The 26832-nt window shown below is 45.4% G+C and overlaps 2 protein-coding genes across 3 annotated transcripts in view; one reads left to right on the top strand and one right to left on the bottom strand.

Annotated features, from left to right (window-relative positions):
- The window catches only part of ENOSF1 (enolase superfamily member 1), a 93918-nt gene extending 91493 nt beyond the window's left edge, over positions 1 to 2425 (top strand). For both annotated transcript variants that reach the window (XM_088469625.1, XM_088469626.1), the window contains exon 17: positions 178 to 2425. In XM_088469625.1, coding sequence (XP_088325751.1) covers positions 178 to 282 — 105 coding nt within the window. In that variant the 3' untranslated portion in view covers positions 283 to 2425. The remainder of the gene's footprint in view (positions 1 to 177) is intronic.
- TYMS (thymidylate synthetase) lies at positions 2213 to 26075 on the bottom strand. The gene is made up of 8 exons (XM_088469627.1): positions 25882 to 26075; positions 25616 to 25799; positions 22669 to 22742; positions 20750 to 20924; positions 20514 to 20615; positions 19268 to 19443; positions 18839 to 18910; positions 2213 to 2610 (listed from the first exon to the last, which is right to left on the bottom strand). Exons 1-8 carry the CDS (start codon positions 25924 to 25926, stop codon positions 2473 to 2475), a joined length of 966 nt encoding a protein of 321 aa, XP_088325753.1. The 5' UTR covers positions 25927 to 26075; the 3' UTR covers positions 2213 to 2472.
- Positions 26076 to 26832: the final 757 nt, after the last annotated feature.

Raw genomic sequence — 26832 nt, 5'->3', positions numbered from 1 at the left:
CAAGGGCTACAGAAAGAGACTGCAAGACTTATTAAAGAAAACTAGGCTTTCAGCTCCTAAGCTGCAGTGTCACAATGCAAGTGTGAATGAAACATTGTAATAAAGTTGCTGCCCACCTGTATCTATAGAATTGACATAATTTGCAAAATGCAATTGACAGATTTATTTTTCCTCCAGGATTCTGGATACTCCACAGAAATGAAGGAGTCTGTGTTACAGTATAATTTCCCTGATGGAGAAATTTGGCAGCAGCTAATTAAGGAGAAAAAGGTTCAAATATAAGATATGTAAATGCAGTGAGTAAAGCCAGCTACACACTGTACGATTTGACAAACGTTCCAATCTCGTTAGTGATTTCCCTTGAACTCCTGAATACTCCCAAACGATATTGTGCCTACACATGGAATGATTGTACAAACTATAATGATTTGCAGTCGATAACGACCCATCTAAAACGATATATCGTTTGGCAGCAAATATCCTCACGATGCATCTACCATCTCTGTCGGCTGGCACAAAATGGTGGAGTGGCCAGGAAAACTGACAACAAATTGTCCATCGCATCATTCATACACGCAGAACGATGTGTGCCAAAATCGTTAACGATAGGTCGATATATTTTTGCATGTTCAAGAGATCAGCGACCACGATCAGCACATCGACATAGTTATCATGCATACACACAGCACAGTTTAAACGAATTGTCATTCCAAATCAATTGAAAACGTCCAAATAGTTTTAAAAATCGTACAGTGTTTGGGGGCCTTAAATTTCCCTAATTTCTGCAGTGTTGACACCCCCATACAATGAGTGATTTTAACTTGCAATTATATCCTAGAACTATTGAACAGTTTGACATAGGATCAAAGTACTATAATCTAACACAAAAATCATTAATTCAGAGATGGAATCAAATTTTGTAGGCAATTATGTTAATGCTTGTGATGAATTCTAATTAAGCTACTGTGTTTGAAAATCTTCAGGATTATTAAAAATTAAAGTGATGTTACTGAACTGTATATATTATATTCCGATTGTTCTTTGTGCCACATAAAATTCATTGAACGATCGCTCCAACGCAGATCGGAACGACAGATCGCGGGGATCGCATAGAGTACGGACTATCTGGGCAATCCCACGGTCGCATGTGATATTGTCTGGTCGGGCGTGTAGCATGGCCAACCGGACGATATCGCATGCAGCACCGTTGCAAGTAATGAAGGATGGAACAAGGGATTGTTCCATCGTTCATTACACTGTTAAATATGTACCAGCGGTAAGATATGTCGGTTTGTCATATCATCCGGATACACTTAAAGTGTGTATTTAGTTAAGTTGAGGAAACATTCTTCCTTATAATACTTAAGTAAGGTCTACATATTAAATCAGCCATGAATACCACCAGGTAGAGAGAGTTTGGCAATTCTGTTAAAAGTATAGAACCTCCTAACGTGGTAACCTGTGCTGCAGATCACTGACTGATAGCATGATAGTTTTGTTAAGTTTAAACACTGCAGCTATTTCTTGTATATTATTCAGCTTATTAAGGGTCTATGTATCAAGCCGTTTACGTAAAATCATGCAGAAACTGCAGTTTCTGCATAATTTTATGTATTGTAGCTATGTACTAATGGCACAATGCAGGAAATTTCAGCAAAGTGTTTATTAGCACTGCATATCATAGTCCCCATTCTTGTCAATGGGGACTACGATCCGACCCCTACAGTATGTACCAAACTTCAAAAAGCAAAGATTTTGGGGGTTTGGCCCCCCCGGTAGTTTATACCATCTTCAGATGGTGTAAACTGCTTTAAGCCTATGGAGGCTCCAGGAGCAAGAGAGATCTTTTGATTGCTCTCACAGCCTCCGGAAGCTGCCGCTGTGCGCATGCGCAGTGTCCGCTACTCTCGTAGAAGTCAATTACCACTGTGAAAGACTTCTACAATTACCAGAGGATATAACTTGCAGGGACAGAGGTTATTGCAACACCTGTCCCTGCGAGTTCCCCTTTGTACATAGCGGGATATTTTCATTAAAAATGAAAATATCCCCTGCGATATGGATACATAGTAATCGCAGCAGTTCCGCCATTATTACTACATTGACCCCATATAGTCAGAGAGAGAATACATTATTTTTGTTAAGGTAATTGTACTTTTTAAATATTAAGCTACAAATACACTTAGAAAATACTTAGTTTTATGTAGTGCGGCACATTTATTTTACTAAAATATAGAAAGCAAAAAACAAAATAATTAAAAGATATGGCTCGGCTATGCTAACACTCCAATGTTTAATAGGACATGTATAATCATACTTAACACACTTTATAAATGTGAACATCCAAAACCTAAATATGCACAAGCTTAGATTTAGCTAGTTTAATATTTAACACTAAGCAACATTTTTTTTTTTTTTTTTTTAATACATATATACAATCAATACTACTGAAAAAATGCACTGTTCTATACATTACACAGCCATTTCCATTTTTATAGTCGGGTGAGGCTTGTAGCCTTCAAGCTCAAAATCCTCTGCTTTGAAATCGTTAATGTCTTCTACTGTCTGTAGGATTTTCAGTTTAGGAAATGGTCTGGGTGTTCTTTGAAGCTGAAATGTAACAAAAAGAACCAGTAGTTATTAATTAATAGTTATTCATATATAACTAACATATTCTGATGCACCTTACATCTAAATACTCCATGGCAGCCATCATTATATTGTTGACTTGTTTCTAAATGAGGCAAAGACAGGTAAGGTAGAAAAAAAAAAAATGCTCCCCAAACATGGGTGGGAGTTCTGGGTTGCGATAGAGCATTTAGAGGAAAAGTAATTATAGTAGTTATGTGTAGTTTTCCCCTTCAACCCTTCATGGCAGCCGCTGCAGTGGGATGTACCCAAGCAATAAAGTATTGAGCGCCACAAAGAAACGAAACCATATGCTGCTTACTGCATAATCCTACATAAGCAGCTGTGTAGAGAACATATCCCCAAAAAAGAGTCAGTAGAGCAGAGATGGCCAACCCGTGGCTCTTTGTTTTTTGTGATACGGCTCAGCTGACCCCTACTGGAACTGGGAACGCTGGCCTCTGAAGTGATCAGAAGCTAAAGAAGACTCTGATCGCTTTAGAGGTCAGCGTTCCCAATGACGCAGTGCGCGGGTGACGTCATGATGTCCCCCGCGAAGTGAGGAGCCTGCGCGCCTGCTGGATCTAGTTAGAACCAGTCAGCGCGGCAGCAGGAGTGAGCCCTGACAGCGTGGATGAGGCAAGTACTGGGCTGGGGCACAACTACAGGGGAGCACTGCATTAGGTCATGCTCCTATAAATGTCTTACCAAAGGTGTGTGCACAAAAATGGGACGTGGCCTTGTGACAACGATCGGCTCTTTGCCTCTGACTGGTTGGCCAGCCCTGCAGTAGAGGATAACTTATCCATATGACTAGAGAAGGTACATTATGAAATTACAAATTCAGCAACACATGGGGGTATAGTTACGGATTGGCGGTAAGCTGTTGCGTCTCGGCAGGGTTTATCCCAAAATTTAAAGCAGCACTAATTTTAAGTGCAAAGCTCAGTGTGTTTTGCACCTGATATAATGCCAATTAAAATTTTGAGGCCAAACCTGCACAGAAGCAGCAAATATACCCCATGGAGTCCATTTGCAATGAACATTATATAGAGGCTTATCTAGGCTTGTTAGAGAGTCCTTATTTTATGCAGCAGCTTATTGAAAGATGCATATTTGTATGGAACAATAGTTCTTTAGATGCTTCATATAGTTTCTATGTGGTTTTATAGATCTGAAGATTTATATTGTATATTATTTATATGCTTTAGTAAAAATTATATTTTAAACAATTCAGTTTTTTTATTTATAGTTTGGTTTTGCATACATCAGCACACATCTAGTCTAAATGTTTTCCTTTACTTTCACCATTTTAGGTTTACCTGTATGATTAGGTCTTGCTTGGAAGGACATGACCTTTTAGAGGTCAGAACTACTGTTCTGTATTCCCAAAACCCTTTATGGGAGATATCAATACTTCGAGAGATAAAGTGAAGAAGTTGCTCATAGCAACCAATCAGCTTCTGTCATGTATCTAGCAGTGTCAATAAAATTACAACTAGAAGCTTATTGGTTGCTATGGGCAACTTCTCCACTCTCTTGAAAGTTTGATACATCTCCCCATGGGTTTTAGATAAACATTCACCATTTGCTCCAATCAGATCTAGTGAATCCAGTGTCTTCTATTCTCCATTGTGGATAAAATGATGGTAACAACTTTTGGCAAGAAAGCTGGATTAAATGAGACAACATGGGGTGGAGGAGAAGATAGGACCACAAAAAGATTGATTATACAAATATGAATCAAATAAACAAAATGCATTGATCCACTGCACTCTCCACTCCTATATCTGGGGTGCAAGTGGTACGTGACCAAAATGTTTATATAAAAAACAAAAACAAAAAAAACAGAAGTTCTTGTTTAATTAAAAATATATGAACAGTTTTAGCCATACATAATCATATGCATAATTACTAACAGCGGACATTGTATTTCTACGGGTATAACTGAAGCACAGCTTACCCAGAAGTGTTCTCCAGGTAGTATGTGCTAGTTATACCCATAGGTCCAGGACCTGCTGAGTGCTACAAGGAACACTTTACCTTTTCCCACATTACCTATTATCCTTACTAATTGAAACAATCTATGCCTGATTTGTCTCATACAAGATGAATATTATGGACGGTTAGATACAATGGTATATGTGTGGCATTGATATAGGTCTTTATATTAAAAGCAAATAACAAGAGATATGGTAAGAACTTACCTTTGTTATCTCTGTTTCTACGAAGTCCATAGGGTCCACAGGGTTGACCTTGGGGTATAGGTTGGGAACCAAATCCGGGCACCACGCAGTTAAAGCTTTTAGCTCCCAGGATGCACTTGGGTCCACTCTCCCTATAACCCCTCCCCCCAGCCAGAGGCACCTCAGTTTGTAAGTAGCCAAAGGCCGGAGGAGGAGAGAAAAAGAGAGAAAACTGGAACACTCTAGAACCATTCTCACAGAAAAGGAGACGGGAAACCGCTGACCAGTAACACAGCCCATATGAAGCCAGGTGCGTCAGGGCGGGCGCCCTGTGGACCCTATGGACTTCGTAGAAACAGAGATAACAAAGGTAAGTTCTTACCATATCTCTTGTTTTCTACTTATTAGGGCACATACAATGCAGACATATATACTGTACATACATAAGCATGACATATAATATACTGCACAATGTCGCTACATTCAACTGCCCAGATTCAGTGTCTGGGAAGGCTATAGCGCTGTGTACACTCACCCAAAATGGCCAGGTACGCAAGGGGACTGGGCTCACTGTCATCCTAGGAGTTCTGCAGCACCACCGAGAGATAATGGCCGCTGGAGACCTCAGAAGAAGCGTGGCCCGCGGAGGAAGCAGCTCAGCGACGCCAGACTGTAGTATTGAAAGGCGCGCTGAGCTGAGGGGAGGAGCCGCTAGACAGGGAAGGCTTCCTCCCCTGGCTAGCAATTAACCCCCCGGGATGCCGGCTCCCGCTGCCGCTATAATCCCTGGTGGGCTGTGGACACGCGGGGTATGCCTACATGGAGGGGGAGCCCGCCGCCACCGCTAGCGCCTCCGGGCTGTCCCCAGAGACCGGAGGCATAAGGCTGCATGTGCAAGTGGTGACCACGCGACTTACCTGTCCCCATCGATCCGGCAGCAGCCCAGGGAGTCCTCCAGAGCCCGGCTAGTACTGACTCTGGGATCCCGCTGCGATCCCCAGATCTGTACTGGCGTCGCAGCGCCGGCGGGGTGTAGGAGCGGCAGCTTAGACGTCCATTGGACAGTCTGATGTTGCCGCTCTGAAGAGTAGTAAAAAATAATAAAATAAAACGCTTTAAAATAAATTATAAGCTTAGGGGCTGCTAAGCAGCCCCCCTGCAGTAACGGTGACCCGACTCCGGCCGGGCACCAACTTAAACTGAGGTGCCTCTGGCTGGGGGGAGGGGTTATAGGGAGAGTGGACCCAAGTGCATCCTGGGAGCTAAAAGCTTTAACTGCGTGGTGCCCGGATTTGGTTCCCAACCTATACCCCAAGGTCAACGCTGTGGACCCTATGGACCCTGAAGTAGAAATACTAAGTATTCAGAAATATGATTGGAATTAGAAAAATAGGTATAGATGGCTTTTATTTAGCAGAAGCAAATATTAATGAATGTTAATAAGCAGGCCGATTTCTGCAACTGACATGTTGTCTTTTCTGAAGCAGCTACTGAATAGTCATTGTTAGCACACAGGTGTCTGCCAAGGACTCTCATCTACAATATAATACCCAAGGTTAATAACTTAATATGTGATGAGCTAAAAGATGACGACTATTTCCAAGAAAAATAAGAGCCAGAGACCAATCAATCAAAGACATGCTGCTTTACATAATGAACTCTTATGAACAATCATAATTGAGGCATACTCCTTTAAAGGCTGATAATTGTTGATGTCCCGGAATTTAAGAGACACGCTATGGATATGTATTAAGGGCGGTCCCATACACTGTGCGATATGTACCTTGTGATGCGACGCCAGACATATTGGGCGGTCCCCACACAGAGCGATCCGGTAGCCAACTGCCCGATATGCCAGAACCCCTCCTCGCATAGCGCTGCATTGGATCGTTAGTAGATCCCCCAGATAAATTGAACATGCAAAAAGATCTCGAGGAGCGACTGACGACCCCAAGGGAGCGCGCAGCAGGCGACATCATGCCCACAGACAGAACAATATAGCGGCGATATATCGTTCAAAACCACCATCGGATCGGCCGCTATATCGCTCCGTGTCTGGGGGCCTTTAGTCTAGGTAGTTTGAACTGAATAAATATTGAGTGTTGAAATGTTAGCTTTTTTAGATTGAAGCCCTATCTTACGTATCCCTGAGCTGTGACTCGAAAAGGGCCGAATCAACTGTGCAGACATTCAGTTATTTCATTTCAATATGCTGCTCTCACCATATACACTACAAGTTGTGACCACAAAAAGATTTATTGTAAAGTATACATCTGCTCATGCTCCACAATGTTAGCTCATTTAATTCCCTAGGTGTATTATAGTAGTTATGCTTGGTGAAGGGATAAAAGCCTGCACGCAGGTAAGTCTAAAAACAGAAAGCATATTTATTTCTTACATTAATTTGATAGCAATCACCAGGTTTACAATTCTGAGTGATAAGTAGGACTGACCAGATGAGGAAAGCAATGGTGCAGTCGGCTAGCTTAACATATATTTGGGATGAACATTCCCTGATGCAGTATAAAAATGAATAAATAAATAAATGTAGCTTTAAGTGTTCATAGGATTACAGAACTACTATGATTTTTTTTTTATTTAAACAATGCGGTTAAAAATGATACTTTTAATAGAAGTGCAGATTTCAAGCACGCGTACACAAGCTTATTAATATTCAGTTTGAAATAGATTTTCACATAATGTGACATGTATTTCTTTGCTGGCATTTCAATGCAAATGATATTACAGAAAGGATTTTTCATATTCAAAACCTGTTACTCTTGCTGAATAAAACAATTCATCTCGCATATCTGAAAGATGCTTCATTGAAATGTTTACACTTGACAGTGTTGCATGATAACTCTGCTTATAAGGGGTGTAGTAAGGATATTCATTACATCTAAAAGAACATTTATTATGGTCTTACACTGTAATAAAAATGCAAATAGAAAATATTTTTGTAGAATAAATTGCTCATATTTTACTTTAAACATTTCAGAAATGCACATGTTTATGCTTGCTCTCCAATGTAAAATCCTGGAGACTATAAGGATATGGTCACTAATCGCCCCTGTAACTCTATCAGTGGGGGGGAATTCAATTCATGTCGGAGAATGCCGGTTCTCGCGACTAAACAAGGGTGTTAAGGAGTGAGAACCAGCATTCTCTGGCTAAAGTACCGGGCGAGCGGCTGTTAGCGCTGGTGTTAGTAAAACAGCTGAGCGCCCGGCACTTTTGTCTGTTTTCTCCTCGCATCCCCAGGGGGCTGCGAGAAGAACTCCTTTGCCCGCCCAAACAGTGCGGTGTATTAAATAGCTTCGGGGGCTCCCTCTCGCAGCTATTCAACATCGCACTGAATTTAATTCCTCCCCGTGGATGAAAGTGATGTGAAATTCCCACTGGCTGTCTGTACGCTCAACAGTAGTTGTCTGATTTGTGGGACTGATCCAGAGTTATATGTGGCTGCCAAATCTTTCAAAGCAGGAGAGTTGGGGTGTCAGTTCTGATTCTGCAGAGTCCTGGACTGCAGGCATCGGCGAGTTCCGTGCGAGACTGACTGTTGCCTTTTAAATGACTACTACTTTAAAACATCAGGCAATCTTCCACAGAACTCGCTGATGCCTGCAGTCTGCAGGATATTACATTTATCCCATGGTCTTTGACTCTGGAATGGGCTGATTTATGAGATAAAATACAGAAATTCAGCACATAACAGTACTCTGTCCTTACGTCTATAGTCTGTGTAAACGTACATGTATCAGGGTCCTTACTATTAGTTAGGGATATGCAGGAAGGTTGGCCATTGTTTCCTACATTATTTTCCGTGGCCATTGAGTAACTGACAAGACTCATTAGACGCCACCCTTGTATACATGGGTGGCTTGTAGTAGATCAGATGGAAACTATCGCTTTCTGAGGAATAAGCACTGCCCTTTTTGTCTGATGCATACGAATTGTGAGTAGTCTTTCAGATGGATGGCTTAGGTTACTTCTTAGGTCTTAGGATCAATTAATAAAAGTACAATATACTGCATTTCCAATTTAAAAGAATAGTCTTCAGGGGGGCTCACAGCAGTGCAGGGTATCTTTTTTGACAGAAATGTGTAAGTCACAATTTGATGCGACTAGTATGCACCAGGAGACTGCTGATTAATTTGATATGCAACACTTGTATACCTGTGTTCAACTGAGTTTCTGAATCCGCATGCTTAGGGATACAATGCAATGCCACAGCTTTTTTACACATCAATTTGTCTTTACAGACTCACTCCCACACAGATATACAAGTGTTGCATATCAAATTAATCACCACTGTCTCCCGCTGCATCCTAGTTGCATCTAATACCCCTTTTACACCAGAGCTAAAACACGGGTTATTGCAGGGTTAACCCGGGTAGCTCCTAGGTGTAAAAGGAGCCAGGGTTGGATTCCCGGGTGGAGTGACCCGGCAATCCAACCCAGGTAACTTGCAGGGTTTTACACAAGAACAACCCGTAAAACCCGGGTCATTCAACCCAGGTCCAGTTTACAGCATGGGGACTTCCGGGTTTCTCAGCACTTGGAGATTATGTAATATATAAGCGCCAGGAGAAGTGTCATTGCACCTGTGTGCAGTGTGAACGGCACCGATCCGGGAATAATCTGGATCGGCGCCGCAGCAGAAAAGGTCTGTCCTGGGTCTGACCCGTTTTGGAGCTGTGTTCCAAATCTCAGGGCAGACCCAGGATTTAGGTGTAAAAGCAGTATAAGACACATTTTTGTCAAGAAAAGATGCCCGACGCGTTCAGAGTTACACGGGACCTGACAGCTCACTCACTCATATCGTGCTTCATGACGTACTGAGGCTAGATGAGCAAAGACACATCTGTAGGTGTGCTACTCGTGATGGGGACCCTACTTGACTGTTGGGGGTGACCAAGTTTTGGATGTTGCTAACCTCCCAAGTAAACTAAAAAGTGGTATTAGACCAGACGCTCAGCTATGAAAATGATAGGCGCTGGGTGTTAATGTATTAAATAATGAATGCCTTCAGTGACTCCATGCAATTGCTTGTATCAATAAAGTCCAAAATCAATAAAGGAAGGCAGCAGATGGGTAAATCAAGGTGCATACGGGTAACTTGTAAGTAATAAATTCTCCAGCAGAGAGGTTCAATCTTTCGCACGTACCCAGATATACCCCTCCCACCAAATTCTCACTGCCTATCCTGTTTATGTACCCCCAATTTTGTCTTTGTTGCGATGGTGCTGTGAGTCCAATTTACCAATCAGTTGTTGTTAATTAATATAGATTCCCCCATAATTATCATCAGTATAATACCCCTTTTCCACTGGCGCTGAAACCCGGGTTATTGCAGTGTCAACCAGGGTCGCAGGTCAGGGAAAAAAAAATAAAAATCTACTGGTCCGGCATTTCTTTCCGGGTCTTGAGCAGGGTTTTACGCAGCTTAGAAACAGGTAAAGCTCAGTGGAAAACAGGTATCCAGGGTCATCCGACCAGGGCCCCGTTCACAGCATAGGTGCAACTCCTGACGCTTGGAGACATTATATATATATATATATATATATATATATAAACAGGCAGTGTTGTCTTAATTATGATTGTTCAACCAACATCCTAAAAGCACTTCTACAGGCTACAATAGTTATGCCTGAACACATTTTTAGGAAAACAGATAAACACATATCCTGTCTGGTCTGGTTGGACAATAATATGAGATATGGTAAGAACTTACCTTTGTTATCTCTATTTCTACGAAGTCCATAGGGTTCCACAGGATACCTTGGGGTATAGGTGATGACGTCAGACATCGGGCACCATAGAGTCAAGTTCTCAGTCCTCCCAGGATGCACTAGGGTCCCCCTCCTATACCCCGCCCCGAGCCAAGGCATCTCAGTTAGTTACCAAGCCAGAGGCCGGAGGAGAAGGAAGAGAGAGAAGAAAGATCTGGACACACACAAGAATCACATTCTCACCAGAGGGAGACGGAAAAACCGGTGACCAGAGTAAAGCCCATCTGCAGCACAGGTGCGACAGGGCGGGAGTCCTGTGGAACCCTATGGACTTCGTAGAAATAGAGATAACAAAGGTAAGTTCTTACCATCTCATATTTTCTACTTCAGGGTCCATAGGGTGTCCACAGGATACCATGGGGATGTCCCAAAGCAGTATCCTTTAAGGGTGGGGACGCTCCTGTGCTGAAAGGAGAATCCGCCGCCAGAAGGAAGCATCCTGAGAGGCGAAGGTGTCAAACCTGAAATACCTCACGAAGGTATGGACAGAGGACCACGTAGCAGCCTTGCAGATCTGGACTGCAGAGGCACCACGTCGAGCTGCCCACGAAGGACCCACAGACCTAGTGGAATGAGCCTTCACAGAAGGAGGAACCGGCAGGCCTTCATGAAGATAAGCTTCAGAAATTGCCATACGGATCCAGGCTGCCAAAGTTTGCTTTGACGCAGGCCAACCCTTTTTACGGAAGCCATAGAGGACAAACAAGGCGTCCGACTTCCTAAACGTAGTGCGGTCAACATAATTCCTTAAGGCCCGCACCACATCCAAAGTGGCCTCACCCACTGAAAGACCAGGTGAGTTAAAAGCCGGAACAACTATTTCCTCATTAACATGCAACTGGGAAACAACTTTGGGAAGAAATTCAGGACGAGTGCGTAGCACCGCCCTGTTCCCATGAAAAATCAAGAAAGGGGGTCTACAAGAGAGAGCCCCTAAATCAGAAACACGTCTGGCCGAAGCAATAGCCAGAAGGAAAACAGTCTTAGCTGTTAGCCATTTAAGATCCACTGAGCCCAGTGGTTCAAACGGCGGTCCTTGGAGAGCCCTCAGGACCACAGCCAAGTCCCATGGCGCCACAGGTGGAACAAAAGGCGGCTGAATATGCAGAACGCCCTGCATAAAGGTGCGTACATCGGGGATTGTAGCAATCCTACGGTGAAACCAGACAGACAGGGAAGAAACCTGCACCTTCAAAGAAGCAAGGCGAAGCCCATGGTCCAGTCCCGCCTGTAGGAAGGCGAATACCCGAGACAGACGAAACTCCCGCGGTGCATAACCTCTCGGTCGACACCACTGGAAGAACGTATGCCACACGCGATGGTATATTCTCGCGGAAGACTGTTTCCGAGCTCTTAGCATGGTCCACACTACAGAGCTGGAAAACCCTCTGGACCTTAACATGGCCGTCTCAACAGCCACGCCGTCAAAGACAGCCGAGTCAGGTCCGGGTGAAGACAAGGACCCTGTGACAGAAGGTCCGGTCGTAGCGGCAACCACACAGGACTGTCCACGGACAGATCCTGAAGGTCTGAGAACCAGTGCCGTCTGGGCCATGTGGGAGCTATCAACAGGAGCGTCCCTCCTTCCTGTTTGAATTTCCGGATTACCCGTGGAAGAAGGGAAACCGGAGGAAAGAGATAAGCAAACCGGAACGTCCACCGGACGGACAGAGCATCCACCAGAGACGCCTCTTCGTCTCTTGTGCGAGACCCGTACACCGGCAGCTTGTTGTTGTGCCGGGATGCCATGAGGTCGATCTCTGGAAGACCCCACCTTTCCACCAGCAGTTGAAAAACGTCCGGGTGCAGGGACCATTCCCCCGGATGAACGTCCTGGCGACTGAGAAAGTCCGCCTCCCAGTTTAGCACTCCCGGGATGAAGACCGCTGATATGGAAGGAAGATTGCGCTCCGCCCATACCAGGATCCGAGACACCTCTACGAGAGCCGCCCGACTTCGGGTTCCTCCTTGCCGGTTTATGTAGGCCACGGTGGTAGCGTTGTCCGACTGGACCTGCACTGGGCGACCCTGGAGAACCCGATGTGCCTGCTGGAGAGCATTGAAGACCGCACGGAGTTCCAAGATATTTATTGGAAGCTCCGCTTCTGTCGGCGTCCACCTGCCCTGGAACAAGTGTGGACCCGAAACTGCTCCCCAGCCCCGAAGACTGGCGTCCGTTGACAACAGGACCCAATTCGCCACCCAGAAGGGACGACCCCTGTTGAGATGGGTCGACACCTGTTGAGATGGGTCGTCTGCAACCACCAGGCAAGGGACAGGCGAACCTCCGGAGTGAGCACTATCGACTGGGATTTCAGAGACTGAGGCAGTCCATTCCATTTGGACATGATCAGGTGCTGCAGAGGTCTGGAGTGACACCATGGAGCCCAGTAACCTCATCGCCGAGTGCAGCGATCTTTTCCCCCGTCACAAAGATCCTTTGCTGTCCCGAGTCCAATAAGGTTCCGAGGTGCAGAATCCGCTGAGACGGGATCAGGGTGGACTTCTGCCAGTTTATCAAGCAGCCGTGCCGTTGCAGTAGCACAATGGTCAGGTCCAAGTGGCGGAGAAGGAGCTCCGGAGATCCTACCACTAAGAGAAGGTCGTTCAAGTACGGCAACATGCGGACCCCTTGCAGCCGCAGGGAAAACGCCATGACCGCCATCACCTTGGTGAAAACACGTGGTGCTGTCGCCAGGCCAAAAGGTAACGCCCGGAACTGAAAGTGGTAGCTGCGGATTGCAAACCTGAGGAACTGCTGATGGCGCAAAAGAAAAGGGACATGCATGTAAGCTTCCTGTATGTCCAATGACACCATATAGTCCCCAGGTTCCAGCGCCAGAATGATGGACCGTAGGGTCTCCATCCGAAACTTCGGCACCCGCAAAGATTTGTTGAGAGCTTTGAGGTTGAGAATCGGACGAAACGACCCATTGGGTGTTCTGCACCAAAAAGAGATTGGAATAGAAACCCTGGCCCCTCTGGGAGAATGGAACAGGCACTATAACTCCAGCCTGGAGCATAGTGTGCAAAACCTTCCGCAGCTCCGTGGCTTTGTTCCGGTCTGATGGTAGACCCGTGGTGAAGAATCGAGCCGGGGGCCTGTGCCGGAAGGAGAGGGCATACCCGTGTGAGACCACCTCAAGAACCCAAGTGTCTGTCGTGGTGACCGTCCAACACCGGGCGAACTGCAGCAGGCGGCTTCCCACTTTGGGATCCCCCAAATGGAAGCCCGGACCGTCAGGCCGCAGGCTTGTCATCTGGCTTAGGGGCCGGACGTCTGGTACTCCAGGCCTGTTTCCGGGGCTTGGCCGATTTCTTGGGGCCAGCCGGTCGGGGAAAGGACTGTGTCTTAGGCCTACCCTGGGGCCTATAAGACCGAAAGGACGGAGTACCTGAACGAGAAGGAACAGCAGCCGACGGGAGACATGCCGATTTAGCTGCCGCCAGCGTGGCTACAATCTTGTCCAGGTCCGGACCGAAGAGAACTTCTCCGTTAAAAGGCAACGCCTCCAAACCCTTTTTGGAATCAGCGTCCGCCTTCCAGGATCGCAACCACAAGGTGCGACGAGCAGCCACAGCTGCCGAAGAAATTCGAGACGCCAGGGTACTAATATCCAAGGCCGCTTCGTTGATATAAGTGGCCGAATCCCGGAGATTGCCGATCAACTCCGTCTGCTCAGCCGAACAGTCGGAATCGAAGGACGCCTCCAACGCATCAGCCCAGCGCTCCATAGCTCGGGCAGCCCAGCAAATGGCCATAGCCGGCTGCGCTGCCCCCCCCCCCCCCCCCGCAAGGGAATAGACGGACTTCAGGCAGATCTCCACCTTGCGGTCCGTAGCATCCTTAAGGGAGGACATGGATGGCATGGGTAATGTGGCACTACGGACAAGGGAGAATGAGAATCCACCTGAGGCGGGGATTCCCACTTGGCAAAATAATTGTCCGCAAACGGATACGCCACTGCTAAATGCCTTTGAGGCTGATATCGTTTGCCTGGCTGTTTCCACGCTTCCTCCAGGTGGTCAACTAATTGTCCCGAAAGAGGAAACACTGTGGTATCTCCTTTAACATCTTTGAAAAAGGCGTATTCCAAAGATGGCCACCGAGGAGCAGAGAGGAGGCCGGCCTGGGGGAGGAGCGCCGACACAGGACCAGTCAGCGTGTGCAGAGAGGGCTGTGTGCAGCGGGGGAGGCGCCGGCTGTGAGACAGGGAAGGCGCGCTCCCCTGGCATGCATTTAACCCCTGGGACGCCGCAGCGCTACCGCTCTGCCGCGGTCCTGCTGTCCCAGGGGGTTAGTGGAAGCGCAGGTTAGAACCTGGCTCCACGCTGCAGCCAGTCCCCAGGGAGCCCCCTGCCTGGGGACTCTGGACCATGTAACAGCGGGGACCCACCGCGGGACCCCGCTGCTTACCTTGCTGTCCCCCTTGATTCCGGCCATGGTCCTGAACATCTGGGGTAACCGCTAGCTGTGACCCCAGATGCCTACCAGCATCCCCGGATCAGTACCAGCGTTCTGGTACCGGCGGGGGTGTAGGGAAGACAGCATGGACGTCAGGACTGACTGTCCATGCTGTACTTCCAGATGTGCAGCCACAGCTGCTTGAAGAAAACTTCAGGGGCTCTTCTTAGCCCCCACTCCAACAGGTGCATCAGACTCCGGCCGGGCACCAAACTAAACTGAGATGCCTTGGCTCGGGGGCGGGGTATAGGAGGGGGACCCTAGTGCACCCTGGGAGGACTGAGAACTTGACTCTATGGTGCCCGATGCCTGACGTCATCAACTATACCCCAAGGTATCCTGTGGATACCCTATGGACCCTGAAGTAGAAAATGCTGCATACACACACAAAGATTTTCTGTCCAACCATCCAGCTAGTTGATTGGTTGGAATGAAAATCTGGTAATGTATGGGAGTAACTGATGATCAGCAATTTGCTCCTAAATGCCAGAAAACAGATGAAAACTGTCAGACAAGTTCGTTAAATGTTTGATCTAAACCAGGGGTCAGGGAACTTTACCTTTTACCCCAAAATATATTTAGATACGCCGACGTTACCCCCTTTATTTGAAGGGAAGAAAATGATACAGTAGCGCCCCCGTAGTTATGCCCCTGTAGAAGCGCCCCCGTAGTTATGACCCTGTAGAAGTGCCCCCGTAGTTATGACCCTGTAGCAGTGCCCCCATATAGGGCCCCTATAGTGCCGCTTGTACAAAGAAAGAAAATAAAAACAAACAAACATTTACCTTAATCCCCGCTCCTGCATCCTCCGCCATCCTGTGCGCCCGGCTGCTCCTCGGAACAATGGGAGAAACATCATGACGTCTCTCCCATAGTGCGCATGGGAAGAGCCGGAAGCTGGAGCTCAGAAGAGAACTCCAGCCTCCGGCTAACGCGGCGCTGTATGGAAGGCGCAGGGCGCCCGCTGGTAATAACATCTCAGCGGGCGTCCGGCTTAGAGCCTCCCTGCGGCGCCGGGCTGGAGGACACTGGCGCCGCACCCGGCACTAGTGACCTCCATTCCTGGGGGTAATGGAGGGACAGCCGGGCATGCAATGATTAATATGCATGCCCGGCTATCCGTCCATTACCCTCAGGAATTAAATTTTTACACCATTTGGGGTAATTCACCCCTGTTCCCCGACCAGTGATCTAAACAATTTGTTCAAACAACAGTTTTTGTCCATTTTCCAGCGTTTGGGAGCAGATTGCTGATGTCATTTGCTTTCATACCTTACCAGATTTTCATTCCAACCAATCAACTAGTTGGATGGTTGGACAGAAAATCACAAATCTTTACGTGTTTACCCAGTTTAAGACTGAATTTGTCTTGTAAAGTCAGAGCCTTATGTAGCTTGGCTCTTCCTAAACATAATATTATATATTTTTGTGGTATGGGGCCTGCAGAATTTCTTAGTTCAGCAGATAGGTTCTGGTCATACTGTGCAATGGGCTTGCTCTGGAGATGAGGGAATGTACAAGACACAGTTATAAGGGTTTGGAATTCTGCATAGATTGGCGGAGGCCCAGGAATTTATCCAGGAGTCTTGGTGTGGCAGAATGGAAGCTTAAAAGGGAACGGCGAGTAAATGTATGAAGCAGTAAAAAGAGTGGAGAATTGTGCCAGTTGAGAAGTTGCCCATGGCAACCAATCAGCTTTGAGGTTGCATTTATCAAGTACATTCTATAAAATTATAGGTAAATGATTGGGTGCTATGGGTACCTTCTCCACTGGCACACTTCTCCAACCTTTTCACTGCTTCATACATCTACCTTCAATACTTTAGGAGGGAGGTAATGTGGAATAAAAACGGTATTAAAGTTAGGGCAATGTTTTGAGCAAATGAAATTGGAACACCCAGGGTATGGGTCTGTACATATCTAGAGCTGGGAGAGGGGGGGCACAAGACACCAAATGTGGTGGAATTTTTAAGCAGTGTAAACAAAGAAATAGAAATATGTGGGGGGTAGCCAACCCAGATTGCCATACATAGTTAAAAGGAAAATGAGAAGGAAATCTGGGGCTCTAAGGAAGAATGGGGGTAATATAAACACACACACACAATTATATGGCAACATTGTCAATGAAAATTCCGTATGTACAGTTTGGTTTAGTTGAGGATAGAGATCAATTTGCCCCAAGTGTGGCAGAGAAATAGGCTCATTTTGGCACCTCCTGTGTAAATATAACACAACTAGAACTGGCGTCTGTTCCTTTGCTCATTATAGAGGCCATGTATATTTGGTTGTCATTGAAAAGACGGAAAGATAAAGTAATATTAACTTGCTTGTATTGCCTAAGGTGAGAATAGCGAGACCATAGATGGCTCTGGATGTTCTGGAATAGCTAGCACAGGTTAATGGTACTGCCTGCCACATGAGACTCTCTTCTATTAGGAGAAATTGAAAAATAAAATATGCAGGTATTTAATCAGGTGAACTCATTCACTATTTGCAGTTGGAAAGAAAGCGAGCAAGTTTCTCCAGCTAATGTTCATGGGCGCCCAATCCATAGACAGGCAACAAAGCATGACACCGCCATTAGAGATATAATGTTTGCCCCAAGAGGGTGATGTGTTACATTGGCACGGAAGTATGCATGCTTTACAGTTCTTATATTTCATAATTACAATCCTTGACTTGCATTGTTGCTGGTTATTTTGCTAAACATGAAAAGAATATAAAAAGCAAAATTGTGTTTTAATGCTACATTATAAGATCACCAAACTATATTTAAGTGTGAAGAGTACTTAAGGCAGGTTTTCCCAACCGCGGTCCTCAAGACCCACTTAAGGACCGCAATCGATTGTGTATAAAAATCTTTCCCTTTTTCAATCAATTGCTGATGTATGGGGGCCTTAACAGTCCAGGTTTTAATGATATCCAATTATCCACGCTTGAGCACAGATGGTTAAATCAATATAACTGAGGTACTAAAGACACCCGTTTAAGTACGGCTATCCTTAAAATCGGGACTGTTAGGCCGGTATCCAATTAGCCACAGTAAATTACCGTGGCTAATTAACTCGCCCGGGGCTGTCAATTCGCTCCAATGTAGGCACTTATAGTGGATTTTGTTTCCCCTGCCTCAGGCAGGTGAAACCAAATCTGTCATAAGAAGCCTTTTTTATCCCGATCACGGCAGTGAAAATACATAGGTTCGCGACCTTTCGTGGATCCTATGTGTTTTCGTAAGAAAAACAGAATATTTTTGTACGTGGAAAACGGGGTTTAATTGGATACCACGCTGTTAATTAAATACTGGCCTTAGTGTGTCTTGAGGACCGTGGTTGGGAACCCCTGACTTAAGGTATTCTATGCAACCTTAGTACATTTTATTTTCTGATGAAATATTAGAGTCTCATGGTTTGCTTGTATTTATATAGATTAAATGAATTGTATTAAAAACAATTCTGAACGAGTGCAAATAGGATGTGTTTGTCCTTTAACTGCTTTCCAAGCAACTTTGCAAAAATACCAGAAATATATTTAGTTATATTTTATAGAATTAAGTACTAAAGACAGCGGCCAAAACCGCAAAAGCAATAGACTGGGATATTTAAACATTGATCGTAAATACTTTAGCTCACTATGTAATCGTGCATGCAGTAACAAATACATTAAATTCATACATTATTCACAGGATGCATTGTGTTACTAAACTACTACTGCAGCTGGAAAGAGGACATGTTCTATTTTATATCATTATTTTGTTTATGGAAACTTACTTGAGTTTGTAACGGTTCAACATGATTAAGGTATATATGAGCATCCCCCAATGTATGGATAAAGTCACCAGGCTGAATTTATAAAGAGAAAAAAAAACACAACATATGAGTAGGTTATTGCAGAGATGGAGTTCAAACTAAATCTAAAAAAAATGCAGTTTTGGCATTATGGATGAACACACAAAGCTTCCAATATTTTGACCACATATGAAAGTAATTCAGTTAGACATTTACACATTTCAATTGCTATGCTAAATTAATGCATAATGAAATGCTGTATCATTGCAACTTCAAAATGTACATTAAAATTCTGAATGGATAATTAATTTAATGTAACCACTATTTTCTAGGGTAAAATAAATAATCTAATGAAGATGTCTTGGGAATGTGAAATATATACAGAATTGGTAGAAAGAAAATGTAGAATACCTTCAGTCCTGTGACATGTGCAATCATATAAGTCAGTAGTGCATAACTGGCAATATTGAATGGTACTCCAAGGCCCATGTCTCCCGATCGCTGATACAGTTGGCATGACAGCTCATTGTTTAATACATAGAATTGGCAGAGGGCATGACAAGGGGGCAAAGCCATCAGAGGAACATCTGCAGAGGGAATACAACATTTTAGATCATTTTTCCATTACTATAAAGAATTACCAGTTAATTACATATTATGTACAGGACACCACCTGCTAGAGTAAGCAATAACTGAAAGCATGTGAATACCTTCACTGCTTAAATAAATGCCTGCTTAAAAATAATATCAATACAAAAGCCAATAATCCAGCAAGGATACTTAAAGAGGTACTTTCACAATGTACTCCACTATTATATACAAACATGCCCACATAATATCCGTAATTAGTGTTCATTCTAGCACCCTGCACCTGTTAAAACCTATGCAGTTCCTCTTTCCTGCCTGGGGTGTCACTCTGCTCTGGTGCTTCTAGCACACTAACTGCTCAATCTCAGCAGTTAGTTGCATCAGCTAGAAGCACCAGAGCAGAGAATGACAGCCCAGGCAGGATAGAGGAACTACATGAGATGTGACAGGTGCAGGGTGCTAGAATGAAGACATAAGCTGGCCACACATCTAAAGATTCTGTTAAACCAGCCAACTTGTTGACTGGTTGGAATGAAAATCTGGTAAGGCATGAAAGCAAATGACAATCAGCAATTTGCTCCCAAACGCCGGAAAATGGACAAAAACTGTTGTTTGAATAAATTGTTTAGATCAAACATTTAACAAACTTGTCTGAACGTCCATTTTCATCTGTTTTCTGGCATTTAGGAGCAAATTGCTGATCATCAGTTACTCCCATACCGTACCAGATTTTCATTCCAACTAATTAACTAGTTGGCTGGTTGGACAGATAATCTTTAGATGTGTGGCCAGCTTAAGTCATGCCATGAAAAATCCATTTTGTCAGTCTTTTAAAAGAAAAAAGCAGCCTTGCTGCTTTGTCGAAACCTTAATGGATGATAAGCAAAATGAATAAGTAAACAGCATTAAGGAGGTTTAAAATAAATAAATTGTACGTGATAAACTGCACACACAGGAAAGCAGCAGATGCCTGGTATAATAGTCTCATGTACCATTGAATTTAGAAATGGCCAGTCACATGGACAAGCAGGTCTGACTTTCTTTATTGAAAATTAGAAGATATATCTACCTTTGGGGTTCCAGCTGCACATGATGATCCTCCTATCATCAGGATTATTTTTGATTGTATCAATCACTTTCTGCAGCTGGTCAACTCCTTGTCCTGCGTAATCTGAAAAACATAAAAATAAAATTAACATTACGAATTAAAACCCCTACCCAATTACAATTAAATGTCAAAGCAGAGAAACATAAAACCAAAAAGGAAACCTAGACTGAGATTTTAGCTGGGAGTTGTACATTTACCTGTATGAAGGTCTTTATATTCTGCACCAAAATGCCTCCACTGAAAACCATACACAGGTCCAAGATCTCCTTCCTCTCGTGCAGAGAAACCCTGTTTATCCAAAAATTCTCTGGAGCCATTTGCATCCCAAATTTTTACACCTTTTGCAGAAAGTTCGTTTGCATTTGTAGAGCCCTATAAAGTATATAAGAGAAAGAGAATAATTAACAATGAACGAGATTGCTTTCGGGAGTGACAATGGGCCTGATTCAGACCCACTCGCGAGCGGCTGTCCGCTCGCAAGTGGGTCGATGGTCTGCACTGCGCATGACGGAGGGAGCTCCGTCGTGCGCATGCGCGAGACGCGACGAGCGAAGGACTTTCCTTCGCTCGTTGTGTCTGATCAAAGGGGGCGTGCTGTCGATGTTGATTGACAGCACGCCCCCTTTGGTGGGCGTGCCGGGGGCGTTCCCAAGGAACGCCTACCGTCAGAAGCCGGCCCCACTGACATCACTAGTGATGTCAGTGGGAGTGATTTTGGCTCTGATAGAGCCAAAATCACTCCGGGCCTTGCGGTTGAGAAACTCAACCGCAGGCTTCGGCTCGCAGTGGCGATGGTCGCGATGGTCAAGACCATCGCGACCATCAACCTGCACGCTCAAAATACATTCCACTTTATAGCGATAATCACCGAGACGCAACATCACAAAGATTCCCAACTCATATGGCACAGCTTACCCGCACTGTAACCTTTGCGCCCCTACTCATGTATTAATTAGGTGGGGTACTCTCCCAACTACTTATCTGGCCATGCCATTTATGAGCTTAGAGGGCAGGAAGAATCCACCTGTCCATCCAAATGTAACATGTTCAAAACAGAGAGACACTCAGTGCGATCGGGAATCATGCACTCGTAGTACACAGACTGGACGCTATTTTGAGTGAGACAGCGCTGTTTGTGGGTGGTAACAGGGGAAGGTGCTTGTGAACGGGGGAGTGGTGCTGCGAACACAGACGTATCAGGCCGTCAAAACGGAGTTTTATGGGTGTGCATAATTAGCAAAGATGAGTCATTGTACACGTCACTTGGTTGATTTACAGCTGCAGTGCTTGCGGCGGGGAAAGGTCTACCTCAAGCGCAGCGTACAGCTCCGATGGCTCTCGATGGTTCCTACACTTCCTGGAGATGACGTGTGTTAAGAGAGAAAAGTGTGCGTCTTTATACCGGCGTGCGTTCGCTCTGCCATCGCTCTCTAAGACATAGAGGGCGTCCAAACAGCAGACAGTGCGATCACTGCCTTTGCATGGTATGCAGTCGGGAAGCCCGCTGACCTAATCCCGACAGCCGGCTTCCCGACTGCTTAATCCCGGCGAGGGTTAAATGACAGGCGTCTAAATCGAGGACCCCTAAACCAAACCCCCCCCCCGTGCGCGGCTGTCCGTGCTCGGCGCCCGGCATCACTTCGATCGGGATGCCGGGCGCCGAGCACGGACAGCCGCGCACGGGGGGGGGGGGGTTTGGTTTAGGGGTCCCGGGGGGGGGGATTTAGGGTTAGGCACCCCCCGGGAGGTTAGGGTTAGGCTAGGGGGAGGGAGGGTTAGGCACCCCACGGGGGGACTTAGGGTTAGGCGGCGGGGAAGGGGGGGTGTCAGGTTTCGGCACTTAGAGGGGGGGGGGGGGGGTTAGGGTTAGGCACACCTAAGGGAGGGTTAGGGTGTAGAAATAGGTTGGTAAATACTTACCCGGGGACGATCTGGATTTTCATCCTTGTCGGGATGCCACTGTCGGGATTTCAACCGCCGGACATGGGTCCGGCGGTAAGTCATACCGATTCCCTTCGCCTGCCCGGCCCCTTTTATCTGCGTGAGAACGCAGCTTAGCGTCCGGGTCTGAATGAACTCCAGAGTTTGAGAACCACTGCAACAATCAATAGAATACCTTAATAAACCACAGAAGCTCCTCAAGAACTCCTTTCCAGAACACACGTTTTGTTGTCAGCAAAGGAAATTGATCTGAGGGGAAAAAAGAAAAAGGTGTAAATCAGAAAGTGCAATACCCTTTTTACAGACATAAAAGCACTATTTAATCTTCATTTACTTCCCAAATCTACACTGTTTGTAAGTGGCAGGAAAAAGATGGTACAATCACTATTTATGGCTGCAAGTGACAGCCCAAGGATCAGACTAAAATGGCACTTAGCACCCTAATCACTACGCACACACATTTCAATTCAAGCGCTGTGAGATTATTGCTCATTTGAAAAGGAAATCCTGACTAGTCGCTGCAGTTACAACAGAACAGATTTCCCCAGCACAGGGCAGTGCATTCCAAGCAATGTAACACTTCAAACACACAAAAGTGCCAGAAATGATAAAGCCAAACTGAATAGGATTTTAGGAAAAATGTTTATTTAATTGAAAGACTAGGGATGTTTACATATAAACTTAAGCTGGGTACACATTAGACAATGTGTACCCAGCATGTTCTCACGAGCGCAGACCCGGTAGGGGTGCCGGCATCGACAAGTGCATATACACTTTCCGATGCGGCAGCGACAGAGCGACTGCAGGGGGAGTATGAGGGGCCATGCTGCATTCGGCAGCATGGCATCGCTAGAGAGATCCCCAGATCTTTCGGCATGTCAAGAGATCTGAGGATGTGACGGACGACCCACGGGAACGTGCATCGGCATCTTGCGCACACACTGGACAATATGAACATTTTGACATTCCGATGCGCCGGAACCGGACAAATTGTTCAAGATATCGTCTAGTGTGCAGGGGTCTATAGAATTTGACGGCAGATGAGAACTGTTTGGAAACATTAAGATTTTTATGCGGAATGGATGTGCTTCCGTGTGTTTACGGCACATTTTTACTCTAAGCTGGCACCAGATTAGAGAAACAAAGGAGCTATCTCAGTGGGTGCTTGTGTATGCTGCATGCAGCTCTATGCACAGCATTTGTCAGTCATACGGTTGATGTGAGCCCCTCCCCCCCCCCCCGCATCATTAAAAAAAGGGCCCATATGAATAGAGCTCGGGAAAGCATAACTTTCCAGAACTTAAGCCAGATAGGCAATGCCATCGTAAGATGTCGACGAGAAGGGATCCGAAAGCACCCTCTCCGTTTTGCATAGGCCACATATGCGTAATGGAACTTCACTTCGCCAGCCAGGACAGCTTTACATTGGAAGACCTGTCCGGGTAGGGGAGTAACCATACTTACCGGAGATAAAAATAACAAAAAAACGCCTGTATGATAGTGGGCAGTTTAGATGGGCCAAGTGGTTCTTATCTGCTGTCAAATTCTATGTAAATAGGGGCAGAAGGTATTGCAATCTAATTGCGAAACATTATACATCCCGCCATATGTTACTATAATCAGACCCTCCAGCATGACCTGCTCCAACTGTTACAAAATGCTCTGTTCCCACCTCATTTATGACTGCAGTTACATGTGGTGAAACTTTTTCTGATCAATGAACCATTTCTCATCAACTAAACTAACTACTTCATCACAAGTTGCTGAAATCATAAAGGAGTTGGGAAGTTATGGAGCAGAGCATGAGGGATGGCCATAGTTTCGCTCTCCATCGATGGTGAAAACCTAGGGTGCCATCAATGGAATTAAACTGAAGTTATGTACCATTGATGGTTTTCAACCAAAACTATTTGACGTTGGCTGGCCATCATCGATGGTTTGAAACCATCAATGGACAACCCTACAGAGCATATTTTGTACCCAGGGTAGTAATGTACATTGGTAGCCTGGCATCGGACAGTTGCCGGGCTTTCAACATCAAATCACGCTATTGCAACTAGCCATTGCATCAATTTGATGGTATCATTGCAATGGTTATACTTTCACTTGAAAAGGGGGCCTTGTGGATTCTGAGGCTGCGATTCTGGGCTGCCCCCAGGCTCCCCCTACATTGTGAATAGATGCCGAGCGCATGAGTACGGCATCTACTCTCCCGTTGCTCTGCAGAGCAGCGGCGTGTGCTCCCCCTTCCACAGCCAGCCATCGGATGGGCATCGGAATGCTGCATATGATGGCTGGCAACCATCAAATTCCCGGCATTCGATGGAAAAAGAATTTCCATTGAATAGGAAACATCGATGGTTGCTAACCATCGGCTTCCGATGTCCATCCCCAACCTGGAGTAATGGTGCATACATACGGTCAGATAACTATTTTAAAAATCGTTCATATTTGAAGGAAAATTTGACATATCTCACATGCTTGTCAGATGAACAATGAGTGTTCCCGCTTGTTAGATAACGATATCTGACATCTGATGTGTTTGCAGTCAGATTTGGACGATTCCATTCATTTTAATGGAGCGTACACACGGTCAGATTTGTCAGACTTGTCAGATTTGTCAGATGAACGACTGAACGATTTGACCAAAGTTTTGAACGATTTGAACGATTGAACGATTTTTGACTGCATTAAAATGAATGGAATCGTCCAAGTCTGACTGCAAACACATCAGATGTCAGATATCGTTATCTGACAAACGGGAACGCGCATCGTTGATCGTCCATCGTTCAGGCATGTCAGATATGAACGATTTTCCTTCAGATATGAACGACTGAACGATTTTTAAATCGTTATCGTTCATATCTGAAGGAAAAATCTGATCGTGTGTATGCACCATAATGCAGTCAAAAATCGTTCGCAGTTCAAATCGTTCATCTGACCGTGTGTATGCACCAAGGGAACCCCTGAATGCGCTGTATCCTGGACTTTTCCAGATCTGAAACTACAATTCCCAGAATTCCCTCAGGGCCGGTGATTAAAAAAAATGAATACAAATGACATGATAAAGCTGTGCAAGGACGATGTTTCCCTGCACCCACCGAGGACACCAGAGTGCTCACCTCGCAGGCTGTACCGAGCTTGCATACCGAACACCGAGACGGTCCCGGTACCGGTCCGGTCCTCTTTCCGGTACCCGCGCTGCAAGATGTGTCGGATCTGATCCAAGTACTGCAGCTCGTCATGGGGTGGCTCATCCGGCAGCACATCTCCAGTCACCTTCTGCAGAACATCTCCAGTCACCTCCTGCCGACATGTTTACAAAAGCAACTGAATGAGCGGGAAACCTCCAAATAATACGTATCCCCCTTTTCTGTGCCACACTTACCTGCGTGTGGCTGCCGGGCAGCTGCGTCACCGTTACTATAGGCATGCTGCGGGCAGTGGTTGTTTGATGAATGATTTTATGAATAAGTGACAGACACGGTCACACTATAGGGACAGCTCAGTATTTCACTTCTGGCGCCCAATTTTGCTCCTTCTCCTCCCGATTGGCTGACGGTAAATGTGGACGGGGCGTGGTTCCTGTATTACACTACTATACAATCTCTTGGGGTCGGGAGGGGAGGGATCTCTATATAATGATGCTGTGTTTCTACTTTACTTTTCTTTCATTTTTTAGTATTAGTTTTCACATTAAAAAATGTAACAGACAATGGGGCCCATTTATTAATGATCGCATTTTGCAATGCGATCAGGGCATGCAGTACCGCCCATGATCGCATTGCAGGTGTTTTCGGGGAACTTACCTCAAATTCCCTTTGATAAATGGGCCCCAATAGTACTGGAAGCAGAAGTAACAGCCATATAATAATAATTTTATTTATATAGCGCTTTTCTCCTAAAGGACTCAAAGTGCTTTACATTTGCCTTTACAGTACAAAACACAAAATAAGCTTAAACAAGGGACATTAGTGAAACGCTTGGGTGAAGAGGTAAGTCTTGAGTCTATTTTTGAAAGATTCTAGAGTGGAGGCCTCTCGAACTGTGCAGGGAAGGGAGTTCCATAAGGTTGGAGCCCCAAAACTGAAAGCTCGACCCCCAGACAAATTCTGGGAGATTCTAGGTACTGTTAATAGTCCTTCGTCAACAGATCGCAGTACTCGTGTGGGACGGTAAGGAATCAGAAGCTGCTTTAGGCACCCTGGGACATGGTCATGTAGGGCTTTGTAAGTAAGTAATCCAATCTTGAAAACAATTTGCCATCTGACAGGCAGCCAGTGAAGGGAGTAGAGAGTGGGTGTTATGTGGCTGGAACGGGGAAGGGAGTAGAGAATGG

This window comes from Taudactylus pleione, unplaced genomic scaffold (assembly GCF_031769625.1).
Source record: "Taudactylus pleione unplaced genomic scaffold, aTauple2 ptg000093l, whole genome shotgun sequence".
NCBI classification, from domain to species: Eukaryota; Metazoa; Chordata; class Amphibia; order Anura; family Myobatrachidae; genus Taudactylus; species Taudactylus pleione.
The sequence above is the reverse complement of the archived record's forward strand: the minus strand, read 5'-3'. Positions and strand labels throughout refer to the sequence as shown.

What these genes read in the sequence shown, in the direction of transcription:
- TYMS (XM_088469627.1), bottom strand. Translation starts at nt 25,926, where the DNA reads ATGCCTATAGTAACGGTGACGCAGCTGCCCGGCAGCCACACGCAG. An exon ending in GTGCAGCTGGAACCCCAAAG is followed by an intron (nt 19,444 to 20,513) that starts GTAGATATATCT and finishes TTCCCTCTGCAG; the next exon opens with ATGTTCCTCTGATGGCTTTG. An exon ending in CACATGTCACAGGACTGAAG is followed by an intron (nt 18,911 to 19,267) that starts GTATTCTACATT and finishes TTATAAATTCAG; the next exon opens with CCTGGTGACTTTATCCATAC.